This window comes from Emys orbicularis, chromosome 2 (assembly GCF_028017835.1).
Source record: "Emys orbicularis isolate rEmyOrb1 chromosome 2, rEmyOrb1.hap1, whole genome shotgun sequence".
NCBI classification, from domain to species: Eukaryota; Metazoa; Chordata; order Testudines; family Emydidae; genus Emys; species Emys orbicularis.
The window spans coordinates 271,626,829-271,641,830 of NC_088684.1; the positions used below are offsets into that span (position 1 = coordinate 271,626,829).

Consider the following 15,002-nt stretch of genomic DNA (forward strand, 5'->3'; position numbering starts at 1 on the left):
CACGCAGAGAGAACATCTAAATCCCCTTTTGTCCTCTCTTTTCCAGGACAGGGGAAAACCAGTAGAAAGTCCTTAACTGAGGGCTGCTAATGCTAAAAAATTTCTTTAGGGAGGCAAAGTGTAAGCTATCCTTAAACAGCTAATGAAAGGCTCTCGGTGAAGAAAACCTCACTTGAGGTTGGCACTCTTGCTAGCGATCACTCAGTTTCAGACTGGCTCCCTGGGGCCACTGCTCTCCACCAAGTCCAAGTGCTGCTCAGATAGTGGTGAATCAGGGCTGAAGTTTTGTAGAAAGCAAATTTTCTATTTAAAGAAAACAGTCATTTTTGTTTTCATATGTTTTATCTAGTGTTCCTCAGACTAACTTTCTTATATTTTCTCATACTTTTTAAATGTTTTGTGGGGGTCTTTTTGCTTTAAGCCTTCTGTTCTCCAAGATATTTCCCCCTTGATTTTCCCTTTCTCCCCCTATTGTATAATCTTCAGTGCTTTATTCTTCTTCTCTCAAACTCTCCCCATTACCTGTTTCATGTCCATTTCTAAATCCCCTTTTGTCCTCTCTTTTCCATTTGGAATGAGGACCAGAGTGCAGAACTTGCTCATGTTTGCTTTCTAAATGTGGATGCTGAACGTTTTTGGGGAAGGCAGGTGGGGTGACACAGAATGAATTCTCAGGTAGGTGTTTAGATCACTTGTGGCTTTTTGTGCTTTTAAGAAAGAACCATTGGGTGAGGAAGGGATCATTTTGATTTTTATATAGGATTGTTTTTGACATTTCTAAATTTCTTCAAGACATGATCAACTTTGAGAGAGTGATTTCTCTCTCTCTTTCTCAGAGCTACTTCTTAATTGTGATGTCTCCTCAGAAAAAGATTTTTGTATTATATAATTGCCATTGTTCTTTTGCATTTCCTAGCATCCTCCTGGGCAATTGAGAAGGAAATACAGTTCCTGCTCCACTATTTTCCTGGATGACAGCACAGTCAGTCAACCAAACCTCAAATATACAATTAAATGGTGGGTAGTGTTAAATTCTTTGACTTAAACATATATTTTATTATTTCTAAACAACTGCTAAGCAGGCCCTGCAGAGACCAAGCTACAAAATAGTGGTGTGTGTGTGTGCAGTCATATATGGATGTAGTGCAGAGATAATGGGTGGGATTGTCTAAAGTTATTATTATTATTTTTTTATAAAGATTTTTGATGCTCAGCTTCTTCTAGGGTCATGCCATAACTATCCGCATTGCACATGTTCTCACAAGAACGGCGTGATCAAGGATTTCAGTTGTACTCGTGATGAGTGAACCAGCCTCTGATTGGCTAGTTTGCTTTGGATGAGCACCCAAAAATTAAGATTGGTATTTGCTTATCCAGTACTTGTGAAATCCTGTGAGAACAGGCTCTTTTTTTAAGATTTCCAGAACTTCCTGCTGCTTTTGGGATTGGAAATCTAGTACTTCAAGCTTTGGCTTCCTCATTCAATGCAGGCAAGCACTGCACAGCAGTGAGCTGACAATGGGCAGCTTTGTGTCGGGAGTGCTGACAAAGGGGCAGCATATAGGCCACTTCCTGTTCCTAAACGTTACTGAGCTAGGTCCTCGGCCCTTCCTCATTAATTTTTGTGCCACTCTAGTAGCGCCAATGGATTTAGCGCTGCCTCCTGGCAGTACTTGAGGATGCCCCTAGTTTAGAGGAATCCTCAGATGGCATAGGACTGGCTCCCCAGTGTAGGGGAGGGAGTGTGTCAGGGACAGGCGGGGGCGGGGTCAGAGCAATGTGCATTCTGGTAGTCTGGGCTGGAGGAGTGACTCCTTTAGAGCTATTATCCACAGTGTAAATCAGAGTAGCCCTTATGCTGCTTTAACTTTTTATCAAGAGGCTGGATTGGCCCCTGGCAAAGTCCAGGATTGGATGGGTGGAAAGTTGATAGAAAGCTACTTATGGTCACAAGCCCCTCCTATCCCGAATGCACTGACTGCTGATCTGATCCGATAGATTATTTAAAAACACACCACCATCCTAAATTAAAATATTGATGGATCTGACTTAATCCACCAAAGTTAAGAAATGTAGATTCAGCCCTCGGACTACTTCATAGGTTTCCAAACAGTGGGTGTTTTTCTAGTCTGTGGGGTGATGTTTTGTTACGAAGCCACCCTTTAAGGGCAACAGGTCAGGCTCTGCTTTCAGATATCACATGCCACTCTACTGAAGTCAAATGGAGTTACATATATGTTCCTGAGGGCAGAATTTGGGCTGCATTTTTAGTCTTAACTCACAGCTGCCTGAATTTTTTCAGTCACATCAAATGATTAATTATCTTTCCTTTTTTTCCCCCTCCTGTGGGTGGGTGGACGGACATGTGTTCAGTAAGCAAGGTGCACTGTCCAGGGACTATTTAGTACTTTTTAACATCTCCTTTTTAAAAAAAGTTGCAATTTTAGATATAGTCAAGCAATTTAAATCTAGGAATTTCTAATGCATCTGTCACCAATAGCTAAATTCTATATTGCCAAAGCAAAATACAGTTTGCAATATATGACATTCACCTTCATCTGAGCAAAAAAATTTGTATTTTCTACCATGTTCCTATTTTTCAGCTGCTTGTCACCTAGAATAATTTGAAATTCCACTAAGAGAAACATACAGTATAGCTGCAACCTGGTGTCTTCTCAACATGTGGGATGTCTGACGCATCACAATTGTCTTATAAAAGTTCTGAAGGGAAATTGTGAAACAACCAATTAACTTTTTTAAATGGAGCCTGTCATAAATATAAAGGGAAGGGTAACAACCTTTATGTATGCAGTAATATAAAATCCCTCCTGGCCAGAGGTACAGAATCACTTACCTGTAAGGGGTTCATCAGTTCAATTAACCTAGTTGGCACCTGACCAGAAGGACCAATGGGGAAAGAAGATACTTTCAAATCTGGCGGGGGAGGGAGGAGGTTTTGTTGGTGCTTTCTTTGTTGGTTCCCTCTCAGGACAGAGAGAGAGAGACCAAGCAGGTAAACCAGCTCCTAACAAGATCCTGAAATGATGCATCTAAAATTACAGAAATTGGAAGGAATAGCAAGGAAATGCGTTAGATTATCTTTTGTTTTATCTTGTGAATTTTCCCTATGCTAAGAGGTAATTTGTAACTGGGAAGCAGAGTCAGAGGGGAATCTCTGTGTTTTAAATCTTTTTATTTGCCCTGTAAAGTTACCTTCCATCCTGATTTTGCAGGTGTGATTCTTTTACTTTTTTTTTGTTTTTTTTTTGTTTTTGTTGTTGTTGTTGTTAATAAAATTCTTTTACGAACCTGATTGATTTTCAGAGCCCTAAAAAACAGGGATTTGGTCTGTGCTCACTTTGTTAACCTATTGGTTGGTATATTATTCTCAAGGCCCTCCAGGAAAGGGGGTGAAGGAGCTTGGGGGGATATTTTGGGGGGAATAGGGCTCCAAGTGGCTCCTGAATGTTTGTTTAAATCACTTGGTGGTGGTAGCAATACTGTCCAAGGACAAGGAAAGGAATTTGTGCCTTGGGGAAGTTTTTAACCTAAGCTGGTGAAATATAATCTTAGGGGGTCTTTCATGCGGGTCCCCACATCTGTACCCCAAAGTTCAGAGTGGGGAGGGAACCCTGACACGGTGACAGCACGGTGGGCTCATTTTGAACCAGAAGCACAGAACTTAGGATTTTAAAAGGACACTTTTTAGCTGAGAGCAACTTGAGGTTTTTTACTCTGCCTGAGGGCAGAGTAGTTAAGTTCCTGCAAGAAAATTCACAAGCTAAAACAAAAGATAATCTAACTAATTTCCTTGCTATTACTTACATCTAAAATTACAGAAATTGTATCATTTCAGGATCTTGTTAGGAGCTGGGTTACCTGTTTGGTCTCTCTTTTGGTCCTGAGAGGGAACCAACAAAAAAAGCACCAACAAAACCTTCCCTCCCTCCTGCCCCCTCCACCCCAATTTGAAAGCATCTTCTTTCCCCATTGGTCCTTCTGGACAGGTGCCAACTAGGTTAATTGAACTGATGAACCCCTTACAGGTAAGTGATTCTGTACCTCTGGCCAGGAGGGATTTTATATTACTGCATATATAAAGGTTGTTACCCTTCCCTTTATATTTATGACAGAGCCTTTTATATCAGACTCATTAAAAGAAAACACTAGACTAGCATGTAACAATGAATCATTGACAGAACAAATTGTCAATAAATGTGAACAGTGAAGTCCCTCCTCCCTCTTTATTCCCCTGTTAGTTCTAGTGGCTCCTCAGGATGTTAGAACAAGTAGTTAGATTGGTGGTTCTGCTTTGTCTTTTGATGTTTACCTCCCCCAACTGTGGGGTTGTTCAGTCTGGAGCTGAAAATTGACAATCTGAGGAAGCCATATTTTTCTTGTTCTCGGGAATGAATTAGATCAGTTTGTCATATTTGCACACAACTAAAATTTTGAACTGTCTGTGAAGACTTTCATGTTTAATTTTTGAGTTTGACTTTTAAGTAAAGAGCAAATATAAATGCTTGACTGAGAGCAAGAAAAATGCATACTATAATATGTTAAAATAAAATAAGTAACTTGTAAATTGATGCTTAATAATAATAATAATAAAAAAAAAAAGAGCTTGGTATTTCAGTAGCTAAATGGGGAGACAGCCAAAATGTAATGGATTTAAAAGTAAAAATCACACAAGCCACTACAGGAGAAGTAATTCATATTAGCTTAGCAGCATTAGCAAAACCACTGATCTACAAATGCAGTTGATAATAGGCTGAAGGTCCATGGAGGAGTTCAGCCAGGGGTCTTACAAAAACTCTTTTATTAATGACTGACCTCTGTTTTACATTCCAGAGAATATCCAATCCTTCTAAGGCCTTATCTTGCATCTTTGAAGTCAATGAGAGTTTTGTCATCGACTTAAATGGGATTAGGCCTTTAAATAGAAGTTACGGTATGGAGTACATGAGATGAGGGGGGAGAAGGAAGACAAAATTTTATGGAAATGTGACAGACTCGATATATGGAGTATGAATGTTCCATATGGCAATGTATCCACAATGAAAAGTGGACATTGTCTGCCGAGCAAAATACTCCTAAATCAGTTTCTACAGTGGTTTTTAATATCTGGGCTTTGTGCTGTTTTAAATTTGTATAGGGGTGTGTGTGTGTGTGTGTGTGTGTGTGTGTGTGTGTGTGTGTGTGTGTGTGTAAAATGTATTTATAATCTTAAATTTGGTTCCAAGGCATTAACTCTATATTTTGCTTTACAGTGTAGCTCTTGCAATATATTACCACATCAAAAACAGGTATGTAAATAATGATTCTCCTATTTTAAAAAATGTTCACTGTTTCTTTTTTAATTTTTTTCCTCTTAGCTTGTAGCTTCCCCCCACCCTGGATTAAAGAGAGTTCTCTATAGATTATATTGCTTTTGTGGGAATAAATTGACAGTTTTAAAAAATAATATAATAATGCTGACTAAGTGTGGTTCAAATTCATTGTAGTGTTAGAAAATTTGGACTTCTGTTTAACAGTTTTACTTACACATACTATGGCCACTTACTAATAAAAAAATTAGTACAAATTACAACACATAAATCTAAACTGTGTCCTGCTGTGGCTTCTGGTTTGCCCTTTTGTAAAGGTTGCTTTAGGAACCATTGGGTCAGTGAGTAGTTATGAATTATCAGTAGTGATGTGACATGAAATAAAAACTCATATATTGTGCAATGGGAATGGCATTATACATAAGTTAGTAGCCTCAGGAGCAAAATTATTCACCAAAGTAAGTGTGCCAATACCAGGTAATGTTTGTTTGGTTTTAGCTTGGGTGTGGTGATTAAAAGGTGACGATTAGGAAGAGGGCGAGAGAGAGATCTAGAAATTAACTATTCACTTCATACTGTTAAAGAGTTTATTTTTGTAAATTGACTATTTTTTTAACAATTCTATTTTCTGAGGGCACCCTTTAAATAATCTTTCCTGAAATTGTTAGAAGGGGTTTTCAGCTTCCCTATTGAAGTTTGTTTTTAAACAGGTCTTTTCATCAGGGGAGGAAATGACTTAGGCTCCAATCCAACAAAACACTTAAAATGTGCTTACATTCAACCATGTGAATAATCTTGTTGACTTCAATGGGCCTACTCACATGCTTAATGTTAAGGATGTACCTAAGTGCCTGGGTGGGTCAGGGTCTCACTTAGTGTGGCCCAATTTGCATTGGGATCCACAAGCATTGAAGCTGGTGGGACTCTGTACGGGGGTGCGAGAGTCTGCATTAGCAGGTACTTGTGCAGCCTCTACAGGGAAACACTTAAACTAACTTTTTATAAAAGTGCTGTAAAGGCCTGATCCAAAACCCATCAAAGGACTCCATAGACTGCAGTGGGCTTTGGATTGGGACCTAAAAGTGCAAAGTAAACAAACTGGAAAAAATAGATGGGGAGTGGAAATCTTAGCTAACTTCTTTCAGTTTATAGTAATCTGACTCTGTTCAGAGTCCCACAGTCTTCAGTGAGAGTGTAACTTGTAACTATAGTAGGTAACAAGATAAGCACGGGTAAAAGTGTTTATGGGATTGGGGTCTGAGGATCATGTCATGAATGTGATACTTGTAACATTCACCCTTCTTGGTGAGGGTTAAGTGAATAAATGGGGATCAAGTATCAGAGGGGTAGCAGTGTTAGTCTGAATCTGTAAAAAGCAACAGAGGGTCCTGTGGCACCTTTAAGACTAACAGAAGTATTGGGAGCATAAGCTTTCGTGGGTAAGAACCTCACTTCTTCAGATGACTTGTTAGTCTTAAAGGTGCCACAGGACCCTCTAAATGGGGATGGTTGTCTAGGATCACTTTTTTTAAAGTAACACAACCAGACTAAAATATTTTCTGCTCTTGTTTTGATTTTGTACCTAAAGGGTGTCCATGTCAATAATCTGAGAGCTGTGTGCACTGAATGTTTTCCTGTTGGGAAGCTTGGCTGCTTCTTTCACTGTTCTAACTGAGAGGTGAATTTATCAAGAAAGAACTGCACTGTCTTCTGTAGATGTGCATTGATACACAACATGTTGTAAATGCGCCCTCTGCTGTACTCTTCAGAAACAGTTCTAGAAGTGAAGCTGTTGAAATCTCTATTACATTTGCTTAAAGAACAGACATGAAAGGACGGTCTATGACTCAAGATTAAAGGGACAATTTGAGGACAGCACTCCGTTGTTCATGCTACTGTAACAGTAATCATTTTTTAAAAGTTCAGTTTCCCAGCACCACAACCAAAAGTGAAGCAGCAGTGTATATAGGATTTATCAAAACTTGTCATGGTTGTTGGTTTACAAGCACAGTCCCGCTCCCATAGAAGTCAATATGAGTCTGACTGTAATGGGAATTGAATCCAGACCCCTGCTTTGTAAGGGAAGAAACTATTTAAGAAACATTTCATTCATTCTTTTTCTCTCCAGCACACCAGATTTACTCAAAACTAGATTACTTTCTAACTTCCCAAACTGTAATCAGGTGTTACAATAACATTTTCAAGAGAGACTATTGATAGATCAGACCAATTCTAGCTACATTTTTCCATAGTTAACCCAACTGTACTGTACTGTTGTAATTGTCATCCCTTCTTCCCCCAATTCCTTTTCTTCATTGTTTGTTGTTCTCTGTTGCATCTTTCATTATATTTAGATTTTTAGCTCTATCAAGCAGGGACTGGGTCTGTCTTGTTTGTGAAGTGCCTAACATGCTTTTGGGTGCTCAGAAAACAAAACAATAACAAAACACTTCAGATTTGATATTAAATACTTCACTCGCAGGAGCAGAGGTGAAGGTAAGCTGGTACGCCCCGATACGGCTTACCGGGGCGGCCCGGCTTCCCCACGCGGCAATTTAAACGGCCTGGGGCTCCCAGCAGCGGCTGGAGCCCCAGGCCCTTTAAACTGCCACCAGAGCCCCGCTGCTGAAGCCCTGGGGTAGTGGCAGTGGGGCTCCAGGGGTTATTTAAAGGGCCGGGGCTCCTGCTGCCCTGGGCCCTTTAAATAGCTGCCAGAGCCCCGCCGCCGCTACCCCAGGGCTCCGGGGGCTATTTAAAGGGCCGGGGTGGTAGAAGCAGGGGAGTCCTGGGCCCTTTAAATAGCCCCAAGAGCCCTGGAGTAGCAACAGGGCTCTGCGGGCTAATTAAAGGGCCCGGGGCTCCCGCTGCCTCTACCGCCCCAGCCCTTTAAATAGCCCCCAGAGCCCTGCTGCCGGAACCCTGGGGTAGCAGCGGCAGCTGGGGGCTCCGGCAGCGGTTTAAGGGGCCCAGGGTTCGGCCGCTGCTACTCCCCTGGGCCCTTTAAACTGCTGCCGGAGCCCCCAGCTGCTGCTGCTACCCTGGTGGGGAGGGCACTTACCGGTACAGGGTGGGCCGGGGCTGGCTCTGAACCCCCCCATCCCTGCCCCTTCCACCTGAGGCTCCGCCCCTTCTGGGGGCCAGAGCTGGCCCCAACCCAGCCCCGTACTGGTAAGTCCCTATTTCTACTTTCACCCCTGCCCAGGAGACAAAAATTCCAAATGTTGTTTTCAGTGAGGAAAATGAATGCTTATCATATCTCATTCTTCTGTTTAACAAAGTACTGAAAGCCAAGCAAATGCTTTCTTGGTGGGCTGCAGCTAAAGCACTGAGGAAGGAGAAAGAGAGAATCCTTTTCTCTTTCCTTTGTAAAGCGCCGGAGTTGTAATACCCTTACTCACCACTGATTCCAGTGGACTACATGTGGAGTAAGGTGATACCCTTACTCACACAGTATAAGAATGTGGCCCAAAGTATATATCTTCTTAGCTAATGAGGAACTTTGTGCTGCATGCTAACTTTAGTTACAATAGGCTGAGATATTCATCCCATTTAAGAAAATGTTTATTCATGCATTAGTAGGTTGCAAAGCAGAAACCTTTTATTTTCAGGTGCTGGGGCTTAAACCTATGTTCAGCACCAGTTAAATATATTTTGTGATCTCAGATCCCCACTGAACATCCAAGCTATAACTTCCCTGAATGCACACAGTTCAGTACAGATAGAAAGTACATTCAACAGTCTCTGTTCAGGAGAATCCCATGACCAGAATAGCAAGGATGCATCGAATAAAGGTTAAACTGTAATTAGAAAGCCACATGGAGCAAAGTCTTGAGTTTTGACCACTGATGTTGGTACAACCTCTTTTCTGATCATTAATATTTATTCCAAAATTACACAAAGTTCTTAACTTAAATAAATCAAATATTGTTGTTAATGTCTGTGGAGTTGCATCTAGTGTCTTGCTGTTCTTCAGTAAATAGGATTTGGTTGTAATACCTAAGTATAGCCATCTTACAACCAAGATGGCCAGCACAAATAGTGCTACAATTAATGATGACTTGTTTTAGCTTGTGAAAGGCATGCACAGTCTTATGCTGGCAGTGAAATTACAGTGTTTCTCTCTTTTCAGGGACACAGACGGAAGGATGCTCTTAGATATTTTTGATGAAAACCTTCACCCCCTTTCGGTAAACTCATCTACCTCTTCTTGTCTTTCATGAGACAAAGTCCACTGCCTTTCCCTGTGCCTGTGTTTTTGATTCAGTCACCTGTTTGAAAATATTTCTTCCCCAGAAATCCGAAGTGCCACCAGACTATGACAAACACGACCCAGAGCAGAAACAGATTTACCGCTTTGTTCGGACATTATTCAGTGCTGCTCAACTGACTGCTGAATGTGCCATTGTCACCCTGGTAAGTGTCTGTGAAATGACATCAATCATTCAACAGATCCACCCTTGTTTCTGTGCAGCTGTACAGAGCTGGACGTTGTTAGGAGTTGGTTCTCATCACACTTTGTGTAGAGACTAAGGAAGTTACTTGAGTTATTTGGAGAATAAATTATTTAAGTTATTACTGAAGTTTTACAGGAGGCTGTATAGCATGTGTCACGGTCAGGTTTACGTCTTGCTCACACAGCGTGATAACAGTACAGGCCACTAATATAATACTCAGGTGGGGTAAATGTCTTGGACATGTGGGAATTTTAGATACTGAAACCATTTCACTTTGGTCAGGTTTACTGTGTGTCATTATAGCTTCCAGCAAAGACTCTTTGACAACTGTCAGTAGCTTAATGGCATTAGTAAGAGTTATGGATGCACAAGGGCTGCATGAGTGACTGGAGCATGTTGGTGGCTGCTGTTTTTACTTGTCGCGTACGTGTCTTTGAGGGGCATGTCATACCAGTGAACAATTGAATAGCTAAGGATGAAGTTTATCTACCTAAAAATAGAGTGCTAAAGATGAAGGGCCAGATCCATAGCTGGTTTAAATAGGCATAACTCCATTGACTTCATGGGCTAATGGAGGTAGTCTGATTTCCGCCAGCTGAGAATCTGGCCTGAAATTTCTATCCTACTGACCCTGATGAGTCTCTTCAGGTTTCAGGCACAGGTTTTGCTACATTCTTGGCTTAGGTTTAAAAAAGCAAACGTGCTGGTTATTTTCACCTCTTCAGAGTGAGTTTGTAGGGCAGTTTTTACCAGGTTTATTTTTGGGGGACAGGAGGTGAAATTGGAGAGGCAGAGCCTTGACGTTTGACCCCATTCTTCCTCTTTGACAGGCCCTATAGCTTTGCATCTCTTCAAGCCCTCCCTCCCCCTGATAGAGAATAGCCAGTGGGGTTGGCTCCCTCCAGCGTCTGTCAGCACCATTCTTGCTGGTCAGTAGGAGACATGAATATGGGGAGAGTCGTGCAAGGTTCGCCCCCTACAGCCCTTGCTGTTCTGGGCACATGTGACTTGGACATGGGTATTGGAGTGTGCTGCTAGTCAACTGCTTGGCCCAGCCATTATCCATAGTTTTATACAATGAGTTTATTGCTCTGTCTCCTAAAGAAATAGTACTTAATTTAAAGAGCTGACTGTCAAATACAATGGAATGATCTTACATGAACTCCTGTTATCCAAATTTACATTCTGTGAGCCATTGTGGAAGAGATTCCTCATTCTAGTTGAAAAGACGGGCGTTTATTATGCATAGCAATAATGTAGCGACTGTGGTTTGCATCAGGCTGTCACACCACTACTCCATGTTTCCATAGGAATCTTGTTAATGTGGTCACATTGAGGAGAACATACAGTCCTCCATTCCTGTTGTAGAGAAATCATTAAAAATAAAACCCCACAGCTGACTGATTTGATTTTGATCATCAGTTAAATATACCGTTTGAATTATTAACGATTCTTTTGTCTTAATTAACGAGCATCCATAGTGATTGGAACCTGAGACCTGAACTCAAGTGACTTGGGTTCTGTTCCTGGCTGTGCCACTTACTAGTTGTATGAGTTTGGGCAAGACATTCATGGCCTGATGTTCTGAAGTGCAAAGCACCTGCCATTTCCAATGAACTCAACGGGAGCTGCACATGCTCAGCACTTTTCCAAATCAGACCATTAATCTGCCAGTGCTCCCGTATCCCTGTCTGTAAATAGGAGGGTAATAATACCCACTTCTGTAACGTGCTTCCAAACCTTTGGATAAAATGTCTTTTATAAGTATGATGCAATAGTATTTTTAATACCATGTTATTCATTAGTTAAATATTCTCCCTTCACCTCTGACTTCCATTTCCTCATATGTCACCATTGCCGTCAGTGGGGGCCTAGAAACAGATCTCTCTGATTGCATGGAAAGTAATCTTCTTTTCTTTTTTTTCTTTTTTTTTAAACCCTCCTAAGTTGGCTTTGCTGTCACATTACAAACTTTAGCCAAAATCTGCCAAGTGCTTTGAGTTTTGAGATGTTGACTGTGGGTAGAGACCAGCCTCCCCTGCACAAGCCTGCCGTCCACCACTCATTCTTCTCTGAGGCTTGCCCGCACTCAGGCAGCATGTCTCTGGGAAAGTGGATCACAATGCATCTTAAGTAAGAGACTCGAATTATTGGGTTTTTAACAGTCCCTCTTTAATATGTCAATATATTATTAAAAACAAACATATACAAAGTTCAAAGTATGTTGGGTGTCTTGAGGTGACTGCACTGCTTCCCCGTTGGCATGCAGGCATACCCTGGCAATGCTGCCTGAGAAGCATGGACAGCTGCAATGGTGGGTTAGATTGTAGTCTATACACCTGATGAAAGAACTAAGTGAAATGAACCCCCAGCCTGTGTCGTAAAAGCTGCTTTCCGGGGGGGGGAACAAACAAAACTCTCATTGTAATGCTTCAAGTCAGGAGTGGGCAAACTTTTTGGCCCAAGGGACACATCTGGGTATGGAAATTGTATGGCAGGCCATGAATGCTCATGAGATTGGGGTGCAGGAAGGGGGTGAGGGCTCCTGCTGGGGGTGTGAGCTCTGTGGTGGGTCCAGAAATGAGGAGTTCAGTGTGCGGGAATGGGCTCCGGGCCGGGGCACAGGGTTGGGGTGTGTGGGTGGGTGAGGGCTCCGGCTGGGGGTGCGGGCTCTGGGGATGAGGGGTTGGGGGTGCAGGAGGGTGCTCCTGGCTGGGACCAGGGGTTCGGAGGGCAAGAGGGGGATCAGGCTGGGGCAGGGGGTTGGGGCATGGGAGGGGGCCGGGGTGCAGGTTCCGGGCGGTGCTTACATCAAGCAGCTCCCCGAAGCAGTGGCATGTCTTCCCCCCCCCCCACCTCCTGGCTCCCGGCTCCTACGCGGAGGCACGGCCAGGCAGCTCTGCACGCTGCCCTGTCCGCAGGCGCCACCCCTGCAGCTCCCATTGGCCGTGGTTCCTGGCCAATGGGAGCTGCTGGAGCGGCACTTGGGGTGGGGGCAGCATGCAGAGCCCCTTGGCTGCCCCTACGTGTAGGAGCCGGAGGGGGGACATGCCGCTGCTTCCAGGAGCTGCGCGGAGCGGGGCAAGCCCCCGACCCCACTCCCCAACTAGAGCGCTGGAGCGGGGCAAGCCCTGGACCTTGCTCCCCGGTGGGTGCTGAAGAGCCAGATTAAAATGTCTGAAGGGCCGGATTCAGCCCCCAGGCCATAGTTTGCCCATCCCTGTTCCAAGTGCTTAATTAAAACATTTCAATTAAAGCTTTTCATATTACAGCAAAACCAATTTATAATGAAACAAAAAGATTTAATTTCCACAAAGCCCTCCAAAGCTGCGAAGAGATTTCTTGTACTTATAGGTGAGGAAATTAATATCTGCGGTTGAGACAGTTAAAATACTAAGTTGCATTATTTATGTTCACAATAACATCACAGAAACTACATTAATTGAAAGAATGAATTTTATTGCTGATTAAAACTCATTTAAATAACATTTTCTGTCTTGGTGAATAGCTGGCTTGTGCTCAAGCTGTGACCTGGCTTTATGAAAGGAATATTGGGTATATGTTCTCTTCCCTCTCTAGGAGGTACTTCCATCCTTGATGAAACTGAGAGAACATCATCATTTTCCACCAAGCAACATTGCTCTCAAGTTTCTATGTTGCTGGTTAGGTGGTTGTGGCACGATCTAGTAAGGTCACTGTTTAATTGGCTTGCTCAGTATAAGTGCTCAGTATTAATATTATCCATAGCTCAAGGAAAACGGGACACTATGTAGGTGTCTTCACTAGTTATATGTTGTCACTTTGTCCTACAAACACAGAAGCAGTCTGATCACTAGAATTGGGGCGGAAGGATGGTCCATTGGATATCAGTTCTGTGCTCTGCTGCAGACTTCCTGTGTCACCTTGGGCAAATCACTTAGTTTCTGTGTGCCTCAGTTCCCTATCTGTAAAATGGTGGTGATAGCCCTTCCCTGCCTCTCAGGGCTGCAGTGAGGATAAATACATAAATGATTGTGAGTTGCTCAGATAATATGGTAAAAGGGGCCAGATGAGTACCTACGAGAGCCAAAATTATTATTTTTTAAATTTAGATGAATATAGATACAAAACGATATTTGTTGGTGCCTAGATCACATTCAGCATTTGTACCACGTTCATCTCCACAGTATGCCACAGCGATGAGAGTATTGTAATTACATAAGAGAGTCAATGTTTGCCATATGAAATATATGGATTTAACGAATCCAACCAAATGTTCCCATGTTCTCCTTATCCTGGAAACAGTCAGGTTTCCAACAATAGAATAAAGAGAGCACTGCAGAACGGTAAAGAGAAAGTTCATCCCACCTGCAGTATTTCCTCATAAGGAGAGTCTACTGCTTAGTGATTTACTGTGTCTCTCTATCAGGTATTCCTGCAAGACAGTTTCATTATAATTATAGGGTCTCGTGGGTGTGGGGGGGGGTGTGTGTACACACACATGTGTAGAGAAGAAAAACTTGCCCTCCCGTTACAGGTATTGGTTGCATTTACAGCGAGTATTCTGACTTTTAACTGCCAGTGAAAATTTGTTTAATCTAAAAACATGTGTTTGACTTCCTAAATTGACGTATGGAGGAGAAGGCTATTTTTCTTTCTGATTATTGATTTTGCTGGGTGTCTGCAAACCATTTTCACCAGATAGGAGTGGATTTTCTTGAGAATAGAAAGGTGTCCTTTATGGAGCGGGAAGCCCCATTAGCCATAGTGTGACAGCCCATTGTGAATCACAAAGGTGGTAGCTGAGGTAAGAGGAAGGGGAGGAATGGGCACTCAGTTAGTGAAATATGTCCCCCCACCATACTACTTAATCTCTCCTAGTGACATGAATTCTACAGCTGTCACAGCCCTACTGAATATCTGACAAACTCAAGATATGAAAACCCTTCCACGTGCTGGCCACCATTCCTCTTGCTAGTGACAATCTTATAAAAGCTGCCCTGGATGCTTATTTAATAAAATCTGGTCATTTAAAAAATAAAAGTAAATTGCCACAATGCTATTCTTTATCTTTTTGTTTAATTTTGATATCCTATTATGTCCAAAGATTCATGTGGCAGCATAAGGTTATCATCTGACATAAAATCTGCTCCATATTATATATCAATCCTAAATTCACTGTCTAGGAAATTTAAAATCGCTACCTCCCATTTCTTCTTTTGGGCAGTGAGACAAAGCCAAA

The 15,002-nt window shown here is 42.3% G+C and overlaps 1 protein-coding gene across 2 annotated transcripts in view; it reads left to right on the top strand.

Moving 5' to 3' along the window:
- The window catches only part of CCNY (cyclin Y), a 226,374-nt gene that overhangs the window by 172,490 nt on the left and 38,882 nt on the right, over positions 1–15,002 (top strand). For both annotated transcript variants that reach the window (XR_010561115.1, XM_065397661.1), the window contains exons 4-7: positions 917–1,017; positions 5,271–5,306; positions 9,457–9,514; positions 9,621–9,740. Coding sequence is in view for 1 of the 2 variants with exons in the window: in XM_065397661.1 (XP_065253733.1) it covers positions 917–1,017; positions 5,271–5,306; positions 9,457–9,514; positions 9,621–9,740 (315 nt within the window). In the remaining variant the exon portion in view is untranslated. The remainder of the gene's footprint in view (positions 1–916; positions 1,018–5,270; positions 5,307–9,456; positions 9,515–9,620; positions 9,741–15,002) is intronic.